Source organism: Miniopterus natalensis, chromosome 3 (genome assembly GCF_054644295.1).
Source record: "Miniopterus natalensis isolate mMinNat1 chromosome 3, mMinNat1.hap1, whole genome shotgun sequence".
NCBI lineage: Eukaryota > Metazoa > Chordata > Mammalia > Chiroptera > Miniopteridae > Miniopterus > Miniopterus natalensis.
In genome coordinates, this window is record NC_142083.1 from 38,785,069 (window position 1) to 38,806,138 (window position 21,070).

Here is a 21,070-nt window from a genome sequence, read left to right on the forward strand (position 1 = left end):
GGGGAGGCTGAGCCACTGGACCCTACAGGACACCTACTACACAAAGCCACTCTACAAATCCCAGTAGACATAGCAGCTCTACCTAATACATAGAAACAAACACCTGGAAGCAGCCAAAATGTGGAGGCAAAGAAACATGTCACAAAGGAAAGAACAGAAGAAATCTCTAGAAGAGGAACTAAATGAAATAGATCCAAGCAAGCTAACAGATAGAAAGTTCAGAATTTTGGTTATAAGGATGTTTAAGCAGATGGTTAGGGAAATAACTGAGAAAATCGATAACATAATAAAGTACCAATTTGAAATGAAGGCTACAAGAACTGAAATGAAGCATAATTTACAGGGAATCAACAGTAGAGTAGAGGACATTGAGAATCAAATCAGCAATTTGGAACATGAGGAAACAAAAACACCCAACCAGAAGAGCAAAAAGGGAAAAGAATCCAGAAATATGAAAATAGTATAAGGAGCCTCTGGGACAACTTCAAGAGGCCCATCATTTGTATTATTGGGGTGCCAGAAGAGGCAGAAAGAGACCAAGGAATTGAAAACCTATTTGAAAAAATAATTACAGAAAACTTCCCCTACCTGGGGAAAGAAACAGACTTTCAAGTCCAAGAAGCAGAGAGGGTCCCAAAGAAGAGGAACCCAAAGAGGCCCACAGCAAGACACATCATAATTAAAATGCCAAAGGTTAAAGACAAAGAGAGAATCTTAAAAGCAGCAAGAGAAAAGCAGTTAGTTACCTACAAGGAAGCACCCATATGACTGTCAGCTGATTTCTCAATAGAAACCTTGCAGGCCAGAAGGGAGTGGCAAGAAATATTCAAAGTGATGAAAAACATGAACTACAACCAAGATTGCTCTGTCCAACAAAGCTATCATTTAGAATTGAAGGTCAAATAAAGAGCTTCACAGATAAGAAAAAGCTAAAGGAGTTCATCACCACCAGACCAGCACTACAGGAAAAGCTGAAGAGTCTTCTTTAAGAAGCAGCTAATGAACAAAAGAATCTGACGAACTAAATAGATCCAGAGACATTGACGCATGCAACAGACGATCATATTTCAGAGGAAAGAGGGAAGGGGGGTGGAGGGTGGGAAGAGATTAACCAAAGAAGTTCTATGCATAACCCATGGACACAGTCAATAACAGGGTGAAGGCCTGGGAAGGGGGTGGGAGCGAAATGGAGGGGGTCAATTGGGGGGAAAAATGGGACACCTGTCATACTCTCAACAATAAAGATAAATTTAAAAAATAAAATAAAAAATAAAAAGAATTCAATATTCATGTATCAAACAGGTAAACCTAGAAAACGCAAACTGCAGCATTCCTAGAGTATGTTACTCTTTGTGCAAATATTTAAAAGCAATACTATTTTATTGTTTTTGAAACACAAACGTACTAAAAGGACAAAAACATGGAGAGAAAGTTACTCTCCTGGGCAAGAAAAAGAATGGAATTAGAGAAGTGTACAAAAAAAGCTTAGCTGGTATAAGATGTAGGCTGTATTTAATGTGTATGGTAAGGCTGGGTTAGGCCCCTGGGTGCGGTTCTAGGCCCTGTACTTTTTTCTATGCTTGAAATATTGTGTAATTTGAAGAAAGTCAGGCAAACTATATGAACTCCCGTCGGGTTCCTTTTACCCCTCAAGGCGGTGGTTTTCAGAGTGTCCTCCCGCCCCCTCCCGCTCCGTTCAGGAGTCTGCACTGTCACCGGGTTAAAGCCAGGCCTTGGCAGGCAGCTTTGGCTTTCGGTGGCCACTCAGTGAGGTGACCACAGCCTCTGAGAAAGCTGGAGGGAGGGAGAGACACCCCCCACCGCCCCGCCCCCCCACCCCCACCCCCATCCCCACCCCCACCCCCACCCCCGCTCACCGTCAGCCCAGCCTGAGGGTGCTGGGCCCGTCAGCAGCACAGGGCGGCTCCGTGTTTCATTGTTCAGCAGCCGCTCTTGGCCTTGGGGTACTTTATAGTCTGATAACCAGGCAAAATGAGTCCTTTTAAACTTTACAGTTTTGTAAAATGGTTAAAAACATTTTCCCCCAATGCGACACAGAACGTCAGTGTCCTAGTGTCTTCCCTCCTTGCAAGGATTCCCAGGCCCTGCGCCTTTCCCTGCGCGTGGCCACGGGACCGGCCGCGGTCGCCCGGGACCGCCGGCTCTGGGCAAGGGGAGCGCGTCTCACCGGCCGTTCTACACCCTTGAGCGGGATGTACTGGTCACTTGTGCGTTTTACACTGCCTTTCACGGGCTCTAAGATGCCCTTTTTCACGTTTAAACGGTCCTGAAATCAATATCTGCGCTCAATATTGCAGTGTAATCGACAGCCTTGCTCCTTACTCGTGGCACGCAGGTGAAAAGGGGGCGTCTTAAACCCATGGGGCAGTGCCCACTAACGGGGAGCGGAGAATCTCGTTCCAGCGGCCGGGCGTTCTCCTCGGAGGGCTGACCCCCGGGCTCCGGGAGCTGCGGCCGGTCCCTCGACCCCCGGAGCGGCCGCAGGGGACGCTGCGCTTCCCCGCCGGCTTCGGTCAGCGCGCCGGCCGGCGCTCCACGCGGAGCTCCCTTCTCCAGACGCCCGCACGTCTCCCCCGCGACGCCCGCGGGGGCCCAGCCTCGGGGAGCGAAGCCCGCCCGGGGGAGGAGAGCGCCGCGCCCCAGGCCGGTCTCCAAGCGGAACGCAGCGCCCCTCCCGGCCGGGGCCGCTACGCCCTCCAGGGGCCGCGGGGCCCGCCCAGAGCTCGTGCGCGCGGGGCGGCTGGGGCGGCCCTGCGGGGGGCTCGGCTGGCGGGCGCGCGGGGCGGCCCTGCGGGGGGCTCGGCTGGCGGGCGCGCGGGGCGGCCCTGCCCGGGGCTCGGCTGGCGGGCGCGCGGGGTAGGGGCCGGAGGCGCCGGGGCGAGCGGAGGGCGGGCTGCCCCGCGGTCCCGCGGTCCCTGAAACGAGCGCCCGCGTACGAAACCTGACCACGGAATAGAGAGAAACGACTAAGAAACGTGGAGAGTCCTGCCCAGACGCAGCCCTTGCTCACGAGGGGCAACCGTGTCGCTCCAGTACAGACTTTTAAACCCACTACCCCTAAATTTCGAAGCTGCGAGTCACTTTCAGACTTTCAGCCAATTTCCAAACGGGCCGCAGCGCGGGGCGCGTTCCTGCGACCGGGGACCCCGCGCTCGGCTGGGCTCCCCCAGGTTAGCAGAGCCCAAGGGGCGGCCGCCCAGGCGGGGGGGGGCTCCCAGGGCGCCCGCCAGACTGAGTCACTGATGTTTCGCGAGTCAAAGGCTCCCCAAGGAAAAAGTGCCTCGTGTGGTTTCCCGTCGGGAGCGGCCGGCGGCGCGGCGCGGGGGCGGGAAGACCCGGCTCCGGCGCGGGGCGGGCCGCGGCGGAGGGGCGGGCGCGCCGCGCGATGGGGACCCCGGCGGCCCGGCCCGGCCCGGCAGAGCCGCGGCCGCTGCCCGCGGGAAGCGCAGTCCGACGACCGCGTCGCGGCGCACGCTCGGCGCCGGGGGGCGCCCTTCCCCAGTCGCTCGGCTCCGCGCCCGGCGCTCCGCCCCTCCGCGCCCCCCGCCCTCGTCGGGCCGCCGGACGCGCCGACCGGCCGGGCCGCCAGGAGCCCCCGGTCCTGCCCCCGCGGGGAGCGCTCTGCGGCCGCCCGCCCCTCCCGGCGCCTGCGCCCGGCGGGAGCTGGAGAGCGCGCGCGGCCCGAGCCTGCCGGAGGCGGTGCGCCCAGCCGCGGGACGATGGGGCCGCGGCGGCTGCTGCTGCTGGTCGCGGGACTGAGCCTGTGCGGCCCGCTGCTGTCGGCCCGCACTCGACGCCGCGAGCCAGGTGAGCGCCGCGCCCAGCCCGCAGCCGGGGCCTCGGGCTCGGGGAGGACGGGGCAGGGCGCGAGGAGGGGGCGCTGCCGGGGGCTGGGGTACAGGCTGCGCCTTCTCCTAGAGCGGGTGCCCCGGGCCGCGCCCCAGCCCCCGTTTCCTTCAGAGCCGCCCGGCGTTGGGGCGGGGGCGCGGGCCTGCGGCCTGGGCGGCGGCGGCGGGAAGGGCCGGCCTTCCTGGGGAGCCTGCGGTGCCTCCTTGCGTCTCGTCACCGCTGCTCCCGGGACCACCCCCAAGAGGAAGAGCCTCACGTGGCTCCAACTAACGTCCTGGCCCTTTCGATGTGAAGTGGAGGCCCTCCCCGCCTGAAGTTTCGTTTGGTTGGAATTGTTTTTCTCGCACAGTGTACGGGCGAGGAAAGTGGTGTCGAGACAAGCTCGTTTCCCCGGCACGCTTGGTAGAAAGTCGGCGCCAGCTGCCCGACGCGGGCCCGCGTCCCGGAGGAGCGCGTGGCGCGGGCCGGTCCCACGGCCGGGAGCTGGGCCGGGTTTGGACCTGGACCCAGCCCCTGGAGTGAGTTCAGGAAGGATACCCCAAACCCAGGTGGATCAGACACCGCGGGGTCTGCTGCAAGGTGGAGGTCGCTCATTAGAATACATTTACCACAAGTGCTGTGTTTTTAAGTATCTGGCTACTTGACGAAATAACTGTATTTTCCAACCTCTCCCCCCTAAAAAAAAAAAAAAAAAGGCAGGGCAGAGAAGTTGTTTTCAGCCTGTAAAGACACTAGTTATAAAGTGAGAAAAAAAATATCTTTATAGCACTGGTGCTTTATAAGCTTTCGGCCACTTGATGCAGAAACAAATTCTAGCTGGTTTACTTGTTATCTGCAAAAGATTGTGTAGTTAGTTTTTTCACACTGGAAATAGTGTAGACACATCAAGATTAAGAGGTAATAGCATTTTCTCTGCTCTCCATCTTTGCTCAGGGTAGTTTTGAGGTGATGCTTTTAGGAAAAGTAAGTGTCCCAGACAGGAGCCCAAAGTTTTGCAGCATCCGGCCGGCCTGCCTCTGGATAACAGGAGCCTGATCTCTTGGAGTGTTTGGGGAGACAGTGAGATCTGAAAAACTGTGTATGGTGATATGTGATGCCAGATAGCATTTTGTCATTTTCTTTTGGGACAAGCTCTTGAGAATATAGGGGTTTTTGCCCAGCTGATGTGGCTCAGTGGTTGAGCATGGACCAGTGAACAGGAGGTCAAGGGTCAATTCCTGGTCAGGACACATGCCCTGGTTTGGGCTCGATCCCAGTACAGGGCGTGCAGGAGGCAGGCGATCAATGACTCTTATCATTGATGTTTTTCTGTCGCTCCCTCTCTTTTCCTTTCTCTGAAATCAATAAAAGCATATTTTTAAAAAAAACACAAATTTTTGTTGGAGGTTTGGATGGTGGGGTGGGTAACAGGTTTATAGAAATGCTGCATCCACCTTCGTCACCTTTCCTCATGGTGGAAGGTGTTTGGCCTGTTAGGCTGCTGTTTCTGCCACACCCCTTACTCTCATCAACTTAGATGGTGCATGCTAAGATGCACGGTGCTGGCGTAGACAGAAAGATTACTGAACAAACACTGGCTGAGTTATCTACACTAGACTCTGGAACCACTCTGGGAGGGAAAGGAGAAAGGGTGAGAGAAGAAAAGGAACGAGTTTTAAGTGCCATATTCTGTGTCAAACCCTGGGCCAGGAGGCATTTTTACTTCAAATTACCTCATTTCATCCTCTCAAAACACGCTGTTAGGTGGGAGTTTATCCCCATTTGCCAATTCTGAAAACTAAGACTCAGACACTGTGTACCAAAATTCCAATTGGAGGAGGGGCCCCTGGGCCCAAGCAATTAGTGTCTTTAGAGAGTTTGAATTAGTAAAGGTCTGCTTTTTTTTTTTTAGGACTTTTTTTATTTTTTAAATATATCTTTATTGATTTCAGAGAGAGGAAAGGAGAGGGAGAGAGAGAGATAGAAACATCTATGAGAGAGTCATTGATCGAGCCCACAACCTGGGCATGTGCCCTGACCGGGAATCGAACCCTGATCTCCTGGATCCTAGGTCGACGCTCAACCACTGAGCCACGCCCAGCCAGGCTAAAGACTTTTTTTTTTTTTAATATATCTTTATTAATTTCAGAGAGAGGAAGGGAGAGGGGGAGAGAGAGATAGAAACATCAATGGTGAGTCATTGATCAGCTGCCTCCTGCACACCCCCTGCTGGGAATAGAGCCTGCAACCCAGGCATGTGTCCTGACCCGGAATCGAACCTCCATCTCCTGGATCCTTGGTCGATGTTCAGCCACTGAGCCACGCCCAGCTGGGTAAAGGTCCGCTTTTTATTATCTCTGTACACTGGCAATTCTAAACAATATCTGCCATATGTCATAACCAGCTGTGTGTGGTTATGAAGGTTTCTGAGACCCCAGGCACAGGAAACCCCTCCGGGGCTAGCTCTCCTCACCAGTTTGAGGCTGGCTGAAGCACTGTCCTACTTTCTGTCCCCACTCCTTTTGGCATTTCCTACACTGTCACTTTGTGAGTAAGTCATCTCCTGGCTAAGATTATAAACTGCCATTTGTCCCCGTGGAGCCTAGAACAAATGTTTGCTCACCAGATATTTACTGAGAAATACTTAAATTCATTAACCGGGTTTACATTCCTTTGACTAAGCAATTTAAGTGAGGTGACTTGCCTTCGTCAAAGAGGACCAGTGTCCAAGAGGTGATGTTTATAAATTTTATAAGGACCTGCAGGATGAAGAGGTTCAAGAATAACTGATAGTGACTGTAGCAGAGGGGGTTGGGTGGGAAAGTCCAAGTGCTGCTCTCCTGCCCACGGGGTCAAACCCAGTTTCTTAGCCCAGAGTGAGTCCCACTCCCCATTCAGGATGGGTCTCCTGCCTCTGTCCAGCCTCCCTTACTGATCCTCTCCTATTACATAACCTGTTATATTACCTGCACTATACCCAGCCCCCCTTTCTAGTTCCTCCCCCAAGAGCTATGCTTCTCTGGCTTCTGTCCCCCTGCCACTCCCTCTGGCCAGAATGCCCTCCCCATACCCCACATGTTCACATTTAATTAAAAACAGCTACCTTATAACAAGAACCTATCACAGCCAACACCTGCGTAGGTACATTATACATCCTATTTTATTTATTCTTCATAACAGCCCTTTGAGTAGGTATCATCCCTATTTTACAGGTAAAGAAACTGAGACCCAGAATGGTGAAGTCACAAGTCTAGTTAGAAGTGGAACTGGGGTTTGAGGACAGGCCTCTTTCCTAAGTGCAAGCTTTGTCTACCACCCCCTATAGAGAGGAAGCTTTTCAGACTGGAAGCCCCCTTGCAGTAGAGCAGTAACTCCACTGTGCTCCCCAGTCTCTCTAGAAGGCAAAGTCCACCCCGCCCAGCGTGGCTCAGTGGTTGAGCTTAGACCTTTCTGGTCAGGGCAGGTCAGGGTACATGCCCTGGTTGCTGCTCCATCCCCAGTAGGGGATGTGCAGGAGGCAGCGGATCAGTGACTCTCATTATTTATGTTTCTATCTCTCTCTCTCCCTCTCCCTTCCTCTCTCTGAAATCAATAAAAACATATATAAATTAAAGTTTAAAAATAACAATAAATAGAAGGCAAAGTCTGTGCCCCGTTAACTTGGTAGCCCAGGCCTACCACATGGAGGTGTTTAGTAAACATTTATGCGTGGATTGTGGTATCCAGCCATTTGCCTTAGAAAACAGATGATAAAACAGGCTATAAATAGATCCCTACCAGGAATATGCTAATTAATTAACTGTTACTGAGAGATTGTGGTCTTAAGCCCAAACAAAAGACACAAAATTGGCCCTGGCCTAGTAGCTCAGTTGGTTGAGGTTGTCCCATGCACCAAAGGGTCATCAGTTTGCATCAGTTTGATTCCTGGTCTGGGCACATGCTGTTCTCTTTCCCTCTCTTAAAAAAAAAAAAAAAGACACAAAACTGGATAGTGATTCTGCATGAAGTTGACCAGAAACCTCTGAAAGTCAAATTTCTCATTCACCGGCAAGTAATTTTCTACTCTAGTACTTATCTAAATTCTTCCTTCCCTCTCTCCCTTTTTTCCTTCCATACCCCTCAGATTCATTCATTCATTCTTAGTGGTTTTGGCTGTATTTTTATAGGACATATTAAGATAGCAGGTTCTCATCTAACGTGTCCACTGTTCCTTTGTGTGGGGGCATCCTCAGTCCTTCGTCAGGAATATGCTCAGGTCATCTGAGCTGCTCACCTTCTACTCCTCCGTCTTTCTCATTCAGCATTTCTCAGTTCTTTATGTCTGAAAGGAACAGTGCACTGTGAACCCTAACTTGCAGTTTCTCAGCAGCTCTGAATTTGCTCCTTTCCCATCGTGCTACTGGCCAGTCTCCTCCCTGGGCCCTTCCTCCCCCTCCTTCCCTCCTCCCTCGGTCACCTCACCTTTGTCCGAGTCTCCCTCACAAACTACAACTAGGTATAGCCTGGAGCTGGGGTTCCACCGAGACTGAGTCACCAGGACCCTGGTTTTCTAATTCCTCCTCATTTTGGACACACATCCCTCTTTTCCCTTGAAATTCTACTCTCTCTCTCTTTCTTTTTTTTTAAATTGAGTTAAAATTTACAGAGCATAAGATTAACCATTTTAAAGTATACAATTCCGTGGTATTTAGTACGTCTGCCATGTTATGCAACTACCACCTTTATCTAGTTCCAAAACATCTCCATCACCCCAGAGGAAACCCTGTGCCCGTCAAGCACTCAGCCCTCCTGTTCCCTCTCCCTGGCAGCCGGCCGTTTGCTTTTTCTCTCTCTGAGTTTCCCTCTGCTCCATAGCTCATAGAATCACATAGTGCGTGGCCTTTTGTGTCTGGGGAACTACCCTTTAATTAGTTTTCCCTGAGTGTCTGGGTTGCCCCTCTGCTCGAGGACAGTCACAAAAACTCCCAAAAGAGTCATTAGGAACCATGGCCTTGGTTTACTTTTCACTGCAATGCTAGTATTGAGGAGTCCACATTCAGGATTTTCTGTGTTTTGTTCCCTTTTTCTATTTCGTGGTTTCTTTCATCCTGCCTTTTGCCCTCTCTCACTTAGGCCTAACCGGTCAGAGTAAACAGCTCCCTCTATAGGCTGAGATTGTTATTCCTGGAGTTGAGCTCCCACTTCCCCCAATTACCCTCTCCTAGGTTGACCTTGCGATGGTTCTTCCTAAGGTACGCTCCTTCCCCTCCATCCCCAGGCATCCAATGAAGTTCACCACTTGAAAGGTCATCACAGGCCTTTATCTGCTTTCAAAAGAACCTGCCTTTTGAAATGACAGGAATAATCTGTAATTTGCACTTGAAAACAAATTTATTTAACTTTAGGAAAGGACATTATATAATCTATTTATATTTCAAGTTTGTGATGAATTAGAAGTCACATATTAAATTATTGTACAGGAGTGTTTTCCCGTATTTTCTTTTTTGCTAACCAACAGTAAGAACTGTAAGAAAGACACTTTTTGTTGTGACACAGTAGCTGTGTGTGTGTGTTTAATAAATATGCAGGACAATCATAGTGTATATATAGATATAAAACCAAGTTTTACCAAAAAATACTCACCTTTACCACATGCTATGCATTCTGATCTTTTCTACACTATTCTGTTTTTAAAAAAATGCTTGTTGCAACCCTGTAAATTGATTTTGTAACCACTGTGAAGTTTCTACCATCACTTAAAAGCTAGCACAGCATGTACAATGAATTAATTGTCCCTGGTTCCCAGAATTGAAGCCCTTGTTTGCTTCGAGAGAAGAGCTCTGTTTTCCAGGAAGTGTTGTTAATGATTGTTTCTATCATATCTAGAACCTAATTTGCTTGAGTTCAGGTTTACAAACCACAGTAGGACTTGGGCAGGGTTGGAGATGGAGACAGCTTGGTATCCGGAGGAAGTGGTGATTATGACCAGCGTTTACTGAATTCATTTTCATTTTAGCCTGATGTCTTGGAGAGTAGAGAGCAGCTCTTTCCAGACACTGAGCTCAGGACCTGTAACTTTGGGTGTAGGAATGTGGACCACCAGGGAGCCTGAGTACTTCCCAGGGGCCAGATAGCGTCCTGGCCCCACGTGTCAGGCCCTGGCCTTCAGGAGGGTCCAGGTGGCTCCAGTCAAGGGCCCCCCACACTTTCCTTCTGTCAGCTTTGAGCCTTGGGTACAATGGCATTTACATTTTCCCTTTGTCTTTTATATATATATATATCTTTATTGATTTCAGAGAGAGGAAGGGAAGTGGAGAGAGAGAGTTGAAACATCAATGATGAGAGAGTCATCATTGATCAGCTGAGGATGGAGCTACAGCCCAGGCATGTGCCCTGACTGGGAATCGAACTGCGATCTCTTGGATCCTAGGTCAACGCTCAGCCGCTGAGCCATGCCCAGCCTGGCTCCCTTTGTCTTTCCTTTGCACTTCCCTGTAACCTCCACTCTCCCAGCTTCCTCCTGGGCTTGCTTTCCTGGGCTTCGGGTGCCGCCTCTGCTCCTGGCAACCTCATAACTCTGCACTGCAGTGTTTACCCTGTTCTTCCTTTAATTCTGGCTTTTCCTCAGAAGAGGTTTTTGTTCATTTACTGCTCTTGCTTTTGCTCCATCTGGAACAATACTTTAAAGATTTATTTTTCTCTTTTGTTCTTGAATGTCTCTCTACTACATCTCTCCTGTCTGTGAGGGCCGGGCTGTTGGCATGTAGTCGGCGGGCAGCAGAGGTCAGCAGGACTCCTGAATTCCCAAGCAACAGCTGTGGGCATCATCTACTTTGGTTTTACATTCGCGTGGCCAGGTACTCCTTGCTCTAGTTAAAAGGATGGGTAGGTTCATTTGTTTGTTGAGATGCTTAAAAAAAATAGTGCTCTTTTAGGAGGAGGTCCTGAATTCACAATTTTTTTTAAGAGACTGGGTAGTGTGGTATGGTTCAAAGGGTATGAGCTTGGAGCTAGGCACATCTACATTAAAATCCTGGCTCCTCCACTTACTGGCTGTGTGACTTTGGATGAGTTACCTAGCCTCTCTGTGCCTCCATGTTGTCCGTAAAGTGAGGGTTATAATGCTTACGTAAAAATGGTAGAGTTACATGAGGTAAGGTAAGTGAAGTACCAGGTACATAGTAAGTGCCCAACAGGATTCCAGAAGAATTGATATCAAATTCTCTAAATGTAAAGCTGTTCACACAAATGTTCAAGAACTTCTTCCCCTTCAAAACTAAGGCAAAAGAAAAATGAAAGCAAAAACTCTTGTTCTTAGATTCTAGTGGCAAGTAAATATGCCAAAAAAAAAAAAAAGTTTGGGTTTTATTTTTACTTTTTATTACGGGAATTTTCAAGCATACCCAAAAATGAACAGTGTAATTACCTTTCCTATCTTGTCTTATCTATACTCTTGCTTTTCTCCTCCACAAACGGGAGGATTTTTAAAGCAAATGCCAGACCTTATCTCATCTATAAGCATATCAGTATATATTCTTAAAGATATGACCTCCTTTTTTCACATAACCACAGTGCTATTATAACACCTACAAAACTGAACAATTTCTTAATATCATGTACTATTCAGCCAATGTTCAAGTTTTGCTGATTGTCTCATAAGTGCCTTTTTACATTTGCTGTATTTAAATCAGAACCCAGCAAGGCCCACCACTGCACCTGGTTGATACATCTCTTAAATCTCCTCTAACCTGTAACTGTTTCCCCTCTCCTCCTTTTTCTCATTGCTGTTTATTTGTCAAACAACTGGTCATGTCTTATAGACTCTCCTACAGCCTGCTGCCAGCTGCATCTTGTAGGATTGCTCAGTAGGCTCATATGTCCTCTGCACTTTCTGTAACATGGTAGGTACATTTGGAGACTGATCAAGTTCAGGTTCGGTCTGCGCAAGCCTGCCTGGACAGCGGTGCTCTGTACTTCCTGTTGCATCGCCTCCAGATTCTGTCTTTTTCTGAGATCTTAACATTACTCTGTGGATTCAGGTATTGTTAGCTTGATCCAGCCCAAAGCTTCCCATCACCCATTCACCTAGTAGTTTTAGCAACCACTGATGATCATTGAGCTAAATTCATTATTTCACTAAGAGCTTCAGAATGGTGCTTTTCTAAATCTGTTATTGCATCTGTGTTTATGAACTGGAAGTATTTTATCAAGTGGAAATTTCACTGACTATTTGGTTTCCCTGAAATATTGTTTAGATAGAAAAAGCAGGATAAATGCTTGAATCCTGCCTTTATTTACCAGTTTTCAGATTGGGTCCTCTAATTTCCTCCAAAAGGCTTTCTTTTTCTTTGAGTATCATTATGAACTCATGGATCTCAATGCATTAGACGTGTTTCAGATGTTTCGATACATTTCTGTCATTCTTTTGATGGTCAGTGGTTGCTCCTTGGCCATTGGGAACCCCGTCAGATTGACTCTAGGGTCTTTCTGCCCTGATCCTAATATTCTCTGAGGATGTTCAGGCTCCTCTTGTATATTTCCTACTCCAGATCTGGAACCAGCGTTGCTTTAAGAAACACTGGTCCTTTTCATTGGACAGTGGTTATGTTTGCAGGAGGCAGTGGGGCATTCCAGGAATGCTGCTGTTTTCCCCGAGGGAACTAGTATGTTTCTGTTACTCTTTTCATTGCCCTGTTCTGTTCTCTTCAGCAGATAGCGTTGGTTCTCTTGTGCAGAAGCTCAGGGTACAGCTGTCCTGCTCTGTGAGAACGTGGGCAGAGTCCTGGAACTTTGGCATTGTTAATTCCCAGAAAGCCTACCTGGCAGAGCTCTGAGTCAGAACCGAGGCTGGCACGGTACCCTGAGATCCATGGGACCCTGAAAGAGCATCTGGTCACCTCTCTTCTTCCAGGCCAGATCTCGTCAAACTCAGAAAAAGCATTGCCTGGTTTGCTAATTTTTTCAAATTTCCAGAATTAGAGAGTCCATCTTTAAGCTATTTAGCAATATGCTATATTCAATAACAAAACTACTCTGGAGTCATTTAGAGAAACCTAAATTAAATGCAGTTTAGCAAGAGGTATGAGAATTGATTTTAGGACCTGAGCTGCTTTTTTGTGTGTGAAGCCATAGCTTAACAACAAAGGCACAGAAGAATTACAAGAGCTTTTGGTGCACTGACAGGCACGTTCTTCTTGACCTATAAGCTGTGCTAGGCCTGGAGGGAAAGCGAGATACTCCAACTTGAATTTTAGCCTAAGGGCCTTGAGCTAATTGGATTTATCTAGTCACCTGGAATTGGTTTTGTTCTTTTATTTTTTTAAAGAGAAAGTTTATTTAGAAAGTCATGGAGGTAGGGAAAGTGAGCCAGCTGAGTGAGAGCTTAGAAAACAAATTACAGCGGCAAAAGAAGGGCCTTTGGAGTTTAGGAGAGAGAAAGGCAAAGGTAACGCCCTGGGGGGAAGGAGAGGGGGAGGGCAAAGGCATGGGCTGGCTCTGGGAGGGAGCGCCACCTGTTCTTTTTTTGATGCTGGTACATACTTAAACAAGCAAAAAATTTTGCTGACATTCTTTTAATTCCACACACACACAAAAAATAAAAGCCTTCAGAATATCAAACTTACAGTGTCAAGAAAAGGTGACATCTTAGGCAATAATATTTAATTGACAGATTATGCATTCTGACTTGAGCTCCAGCCCAGTAATTTCATGTTTCAGTGGGTATTAATGATTTTGTCATAAACACCATAGTGCCCAAGATGGCCTAGCCAGGGAAGAAATTTTGGAAAACAAACACTTATTGCCAAAGTATAGAGTAAAGCCTAATGACAGTTATATTTTCAGACCAAGGGATAGTATCTAAGAAGCTTACTTATGAGTATTCAGTAGTTTTCACATTTATTACTCCTCTAGGTTGTGACTTTTTTTTTTTTTTAATATATCTTTATTGATTCCAGAGAGAGGAAGGGAGAGGAATAGAAACATGAAGGGTGAGAGAATCATTGATTGACTGCCTCCTGCATGCCTCCTACTGGGGATGGAGCCTGCAACCTGGGCATGTGCCCTGAACAGGAATTGAATTGCAGTCTCCTGGGTCATAGGTCAATGCTCAACCGCTGAGCCACCCTGGCCAGGCTCTAGGTCATGTCTTGATTTGTGTGTGTGTGTGTGTATGCACGCACATGCACTTTTTCACCCTGCACGCATAACAGAAGTCCTTAATCTGGCCAGATCCCCAAAACTGCAGAGGAGAACTGTGTTATTTTAAGGGTCCTCTGGATTGAGATTTTTTAAGGACACATATCTTCTTGGTACTAAAATGCCAGAACTCATTTATTCTTTTCTCTTAGCTCCCACACTTTCGTTATGGCCTTAAGGGTAGAATCCCATTCCCTGGGGGCTGTCAGTACCCGTGTCTGACCTCCATGTGACTGGGTCAAGATGCACACAGAATATGTTAGATGCATCACAGAGGGAAGAAAAGGCTGTGAATTTGAAATTTGATTTATGGTTCTGAATGCTGGGACTATACACTGTACAACCAATTCATGTCTCTTAGCACACTGAAAAGCTAAACAACCTAGATTCCATTGTAATTTAAAATAATTGAATCTAAAAGCAAGCTACATTGAAGTGAGTGGGGCAAGATAAAAATTATTTACATTGATTAATTTTTATAGTTTATAAAGTGAATGCATGTCCTGTTTCAGATTTGTAGCCAGACAGGTATTAGAATCATTTAGTGGTTCTGAGACAGAGTTCAGAAGGGTTAAGTAACTCCTGAAAGAGCCAATATGAGAATGCAAATCTTGATTAAAAGCTAATTTAATGAGCACTTACCATGTACGGGGTACTGGAGATTGAGATTAATAGGACCAGTTTCTTAGCCTTGAGGAATAATCTAGACATATGTGTACTCAGAGGCTCATCACTAGAGACATTTGTCCTTTCCCTGTGGCAGATCTTCTGCCAGGCCATCCCTTTACCCTCAGGGAGCCACTCATGACCTTGCTGAGATAGTTTGACCGAAGCTTCTCATGTCCAGACCCTATTCTGCTGCTATCTCTCAGTTGGTACCACTCTAGTTTTACTCTATTTTTGAAGTAGATGCCAATTTATTGTATTTTATATTCTGGTTCTAGAATTAGTTTCCTGATATTTTCTACTTTTTTATTTATTTCAGTGAAATTTTTTCTTCATTGAACATAGTTGCAATACATCCTTTAAAATTCTTATCTGCCAGTTTCAGCATCTGGGCTTCTTTGGATTGGTTTGCACTGATTATCTTTTTTTCTTAAGACTGGGTCACACTTTCTCATTTTTTTGTATCAATGATTTTAAACTGTCTGCTGGACATTGTCTTATACTGAAAAGACTCTGCATTTTGTTTTATTCTCCCAAAGAATTTTGGTGTTTTTGCTTTTGCAGACAATTAATTTGGTTGTACTCAAAACTGCAGACTCTTGTGCACAAAAAGCTCTAATAGCACTTTCGTTCTCTTGTCTTTAGCAGTCTGTTTTGCATCTTTCTTACACACGCATGGTTCATTCAAGAGTCACCCAGAGCCTGAGGCAGAAATCACATTGGAATTTAGGGCCGCCCCTCTTGGGGATTCTCTTCTCACTTTTCAGTTTCTGTGGATGCCCTGAACTCTGTCCTTTGGTTCTTCAGGCCAGAAGGACTCCTATCTGAGTCTTAGCCATTTTTATGTCACTAACTTTGACCTTCTCTCAAGCTAAAAGCCAATGAAAACAAGAAACCCACCCAGTATCACCCTTTCAGTAAGATTCATTCCTCCCCTCCCCAACACCACCCTATGAACCTAAATGCTTTTAGGTCATTGATTTTGGGGAGGAAGAGGTTTGTACTTTTATTCTAAGGGATGGTTGGGTCTGGTAGGACCTCACAGAACCATAGCAGAAGCAGAACTGTCTTTTATAGCATTATGCCTCTGTGTAAGTTTCTGTCTGCAGGAAGGTTCCACTGCTGAAAAATAAAACCAAAAGTTTGAAAATCCACTGTACTTATCCCATTTCAGGCCAGTTTTTATATTCTCTAACATCATTAATAAGTGACCTGCATTCCAGACTTCGTTGTGAACACTCTCAGTGATGGAGACCTTGCCCTTTTTCCTCTGTGGTTTCACCCCCCCCCCCCCCCCAAGACCAACAAAAGCTCTCTGTCTTCCTCTCCTTAATGGGAGAATTTTAGCAAAGCTCCTTGGAAAGAAAAACTAGTTGAATCCCAGCAGCTAAGTGTTGCATTTCTTTGATGGACATTTCAAATGGATGGTTTGGTGGAGGAAAGTGATAAAAGGAGGAAGTATGCAGCTGAGCCTGTATTTTGACTTCTGGTTGATTCTCAAAAGAGCCTGCTTGACCTGGCATCTGTGCAAGGCATGTAGCATTCTGGAACTAAGCCGAGGAAGGCCGTCAGCCTAGTGACCTACAGAGGAAGGAGACAGGAAGATTATTGGAGTATCTTGTGGTTATATTAGAAGATAACCCGAGAGACTGTGGTTTGGGCCCAAATATGATGAGAGATTTGGGACATTCGCCCACGTAGATAAGATAGTAAAAAAAACTGCGGTCACATAGGTGACTGTCAAGGCAATTGGAGCCCTTCGTCCTTCTCTGAATTTGCCTGTCACTCCAGAATTAAGAAGCGTCCTCAATTTTCTGTGCAGTTTTACATTGGGAGGGATGGGTTTCAAGGGATGCTATAAACTCAATAGAGAAAATGTTCACATGAAGGCATGTGGAGGTAAGAGTAGTCATGGAGACTGGAAGCAATTCATTTATGTAGGTGGTGGCTAGTAAGGCAAGTATAGTGTAGAAGTCACTGCGTTTTCCTTCACATCAGGTACTCAGCGACCTGAGGTCTGCAGGCCAGATCTTGAAAAGTGTATCACTCGCCTCTGTTCCTCCAAGGAGCAGAGTTTTAAAAGGTTTTGCTTGTGTCAAAACATAATGTATTTTGAGCCCTAGCGGATTTGGCTCTGTGGTTAGCGCGTCGACCCACAGACCGAAGGGCTGCAGGTCCCATCCTGCCGGGACGCGTGTGGGAGGCAGCCGATCAATGTGTCTCTTTCACATCAATGTTTGTCTCTCTCTCCCTTCCACTCTCTCTGAAAAGCAGTGGAAAAAATATCCTCGGGTGAGGGTTAAAAAAACAAAAGCATAATGTCTTTTGAGTTAGCTGACTCTCTGGATGAAGTCTGTAACCCGTCTGTGCATCACCTGCTTTTCACCATCCACTGTCCTAATCAGAAAACAAACAGCAAAAGTAAAATGTACTCTAGTTGTCTCTCTTGCCTTTTTAATTCATTCTCTTTTTAAATTTTTTTTTATTATAATTTTATTTTTCAGAGTTAAAAGCAACAAATGCTACCGTGGGCCCCCGATCATTTATTCTCAGGAATTCCGATGACGGTGGGTTTGAACACATCCCAGTGGAGGACTACGAGGAGAGAAATGAAAGCAGGTTAACTGGAGACAGGAGCTCCGTCAATCACAGCAGCCCTCTTCAGAACCGACGACCCCCTGTGTTCATCTCGAAGGATGCATCCGGGTACCTGACCAGCGCCTGGTTGACTCTCTTCATCCCCTCCGTCTACACCGGCGTGTGTGTGGTCAGCCTTCCCCTCAACGTCATGGCCATCGCTGTGTTCGTCTTGAAAGTGAAGGTGAAGAAGCCGGCCGTGGTGTACATGCTGCACCTGGCCGCGGCCGATGTGCTCTTCGTGTCCGTGCTCCCGTTCAAGATCAGCTATTACTTCTCCGGGAGTGATTGGAGGTTTGGGTCCGAGATGTGCCGCTTCGTGACGGCGGCGTTCTACTGCAACATGTACGCGTCCATCATGCTCATGACCGTCATCAGCGTGGACCGGTTTCTGGCCGTGGTGTACCCCATGCAGTCCCTCTCGTGGCGTACCACAGGGAGGGCGTCCTTCACGTGCCTGGTCATCTGGGCTCTGGCCGTCGCGGGGGTGGTGCCCCTTCTGCTCAAGGAGCAAACCACCCGGGTGCCCGGGCTCAACATAACCACCTGCCACGACGTGCTGGGTGAGACCGTCCTCGAAGGCTACTACGCCTATTACTTCTCGGCCTTCTCTGCCGTCTTCTTCTTTGTGCCGCTGGTCGTCTCCACGGTCTGCTATGTGTCCATCATTCAGTGCCTCAGCTCCTCCACGGTCGCCAACCGGAGCAGGAAGTCCCGGGCTCTCTTCTTGTCTGCTGCTGTTTTCTGCATCTTCATCATTTGCTTCGGACCCACAAACGTCCTCCTGGTTCTGCATTACGCGTTCCTTCCTCATGACCCCGGCACGGAGGCTGCCTACTTCGCCTACCTCCTCTGTGTCTGTGTCAGCAGCGTGAGCTGCTGCATCGATCCCTTGATCTACTACTATGCTTCGTCCGAGTGCCAGAGGTACCTCTACAGCATCTTATGCTGCAAAGAAAGTTCCGATCCCAGTAGCAGCAGCGGTCAGTTGATGGCAAGTAAAATAGATACCTGCTCTAGTAACCTGAATAACAGCATATACAAGAAGCTGTTAACTTAGGAAGAGGGGCTGCTGGAGGGTTGCAAAGAAGAGTTTTCAAAAGCAAAGAACCTGAGGATTTTATTGGTCCGTGCCAAAAAAGTATTTACTTTATCATTTTAAACAACAAATGTGTGATTTGCATGCCTCCATCTTAAGAGAGCCATTAAGGGTATGTATTTGTTAGTTATAGAAAGAGGTCGCATCAGTAGAAAACAATGTTATTCCAAGATAGTATTGCTGATGCTGCAATAATAATTGAATGTTACTTTAGATATATTTAGGTGACTTACATATATATGTGTGTACACACACACACACACACACACACACACACACTTCTGTCAGTTGCAATGCATTATAGAACAGACACTTTGAAACCCTCTTTTTTCCTCAAGAGATTATAAAAATAAACTCTGATTCTCTGATTTAATATGCAAAGTTTAGGTAGGCAGAGTTTACCACTGAACATCTGAAGAAGTCCATCAATAGTGACGTCCATCAATAGTTTGGACTTACACAGCTTTTGCAAATAAGTTTATTTTGAAATTGTTCAACATCTTTAAATTATTGAGAGATGAGTGTGATCTGTGTGTAGAGAAAGTTCTGTTTTTCATTTTAAACATATCAAAGTTTGAATTCTTTAAATTATGGAAACATGAGATGGGTAGCATTTTTGATGTTTTACACTATGTAAACCAAGAATGACCTACTAGTGACTTGAGGTTGGCTTTCAAACTAACCCACCCCGGATGGAGGACTGCAAGCAGTGCATACAAGGCAGGGTTGTCCAGACCCCTCTAGCTGAGCTCCTAGAGAGCGCAGGGGTTGACACCACCACACTTGCTCTCTCTCCTGGGGTCCCCTCGGGTTGGATCATGTTTAGTAGAAATTGGCAGAGTAGGATGTGCTATCCCAGGAGATAATGAATATCTGCCCATTCATTTTAAGAACAAAGATAGAAGGCATGTTCATTTCTGGCATTTACTCTGCTAGGTCCATTCTCAGATGGGAGCACCCAAGGCGCAAACATGAATACCCTTTATGTGCTTCGGGCACTCTCATGGGTGCGGGGCAATAGAGTTGAGTAAGACTAGGACCTGCCCTCAAGAAGAACAAAGTAGACCAGACCTAGAGTGTGATATGTGTGTAGTAAGTATGTCATTATGTAAAGAAGTGTTTTTAGCCAGATGTCACCAAACAAGTTTCACAGAGCCTGCCAGTTGAAAAACTTTGAACATTTGGATTACTGCTTCCTGTGGTCATAACTTGAGTTGAAAACACAATACAGTACAGGAAGTGCATTTTACAAATAAGTCCTTCAGTCTACATTAATTGGACACTGTATTTACAAATGTTTTCAATAAATCACCCAAGCCAGGTTCTCAAAAAAGAAATTCATCAGTCTGATTAGAAGTAGCAGAAGAAACTTAAATTGACTTTGAATTCTAGCAAAATTATTCTGTTTTCTATTCACTTTTCTTAATAGCTGATGAGGTGATTTTAAAAGTATTTTTTAACCCCAGGATGAGTATCAAATACAGTAACTCCTCATGGCTTTGACAGAATAATTTGAAAATTAAGTTGAAATGTATCTGTTTTCCATATGAAAAAAATGTTGGCATCTTAAACTAAAAAATGGAAAGTTCCAAGGCAAATGTTTACCTATTTAAAAGAACAAACTATCTCCAAATGCTATAGAATAATTTACATTAAAGTATGTATTATAAGTAGAAGCTAACATTGATTTTATTAATTTAGTTGCTATACTCATTTTATCTAACTCGGTAGAGATTACTGTCATTGTTTATTCAGCCTGTGTATGTATGTGTGTATAGATATATATAAACACCTCTGACTTAATATGACCATCATTACTATATTATCAGTCTGTACTTATAAAATATTATGTCACTGTTTTTATGTTCTCTCTTTTTTAAAAATGTGTGTAACCTATCTTAATAAACGTGAAAGTTTGCTTGGCACCTGTTGGGGACACATTTTTGTTGTATCTTTCAGGGCCCTGGCAGGAAGGCCAGTCTAAAGGTTTAGCTGAAGAGCATTTAATGAAGAGGCGGTTTGCAGAGGTGTGGACAGGGTCAAGGTAACCAGCAAGGTTAGGGAAGCCCCGGGGCCACAGGCTGGAGGAAGGAATACCCTGATCCCCATCCTCTGCTTTTCACGGGCGCCTCCCTTTGCTCCTGATCTTAACCCAAACTCAGAGGTCAAGAGAACCTGGGCAATGTAGTCCGTAAAGTTCAGCTTCTTGGAGCATAGAGAAGGGATGGGGGGGGGGGCACAATTTCTACCAAAGGCACTGGGTGATTAGCTCTCTGGGTCTTTTTTTTTAATCCCTTCTTGGGAAAATTCAGGGTTATATCATTGAGAATATATAACCTAAGAATATCAGATTCTTAGGTTACAGGCACAGAGGATAGAGTCTGCAGTTCCTTCCTAGAGAGAAGCAATAAATGTCAGCCAGGATGATACGTTGAAACCCACAGAAGGGCTGCCCAGTGCAATCCTTTGCCATCTAACACTCTTTGGGGTAGAGGAGAGGAGGGGAAATTTAAAGCAAAATGAGACATGAAAATCAATAAAAACTTCTGATAACGTATTTCTAGATCCATAGTCAACAAAATTATTTCAATTAAAGGATTCTGTTAACACAGTATTTTTAAGTTAACACAAGCTTAGGTTTCT

The 21,070-nt window shown here is 46.4% G+C and overlaps 1 protein-coding gene across 1 annotated transcript; it reads left to right on the forward strand.

Moving 5' to 3' along the window:
* The first annotated feature begins 3,688 nt into the window (after positions 1–3,688).
* F2R (coagulation factor II thrombin receptor) lies at positions 3,689–20,352 on the forward strand. Its single transcript, XM_087815416.1, has 2 exons — positions 3,689–3,828; positions 17,196–20,352. The coding sequence occupies exons 1-2, from the start codon at positions 3,741–3,743 to the stop codon at positions 18,386–18,388; spliced, it is 1,281 nt and encodes a 426-aa protein (XP_087671542.1). The 5' UTR covers positions 3,689–3,740; the 3' UTR covers positions 18,389–20,352.
* The last annotated feature ends 718 nt before the right edge of the window (positions 20,353–21,070 follow it).

Coding starts and splice junctions, on each gene's coding strand:
- F2R (XM_087815416.1), top strand. CDS start 3,741: ATGGGGCCGCGGCGGCTGCTGCTGCTGGTCGCGGGACTGAGCCTGTGC. Junction 3,829..17,195: donor CACTCGACGCCGCGAGCCAG/GTGAGCGCCGCG, acceptor TTTATTTTTCAG/AGTTAAAAGCAACAAATGCT.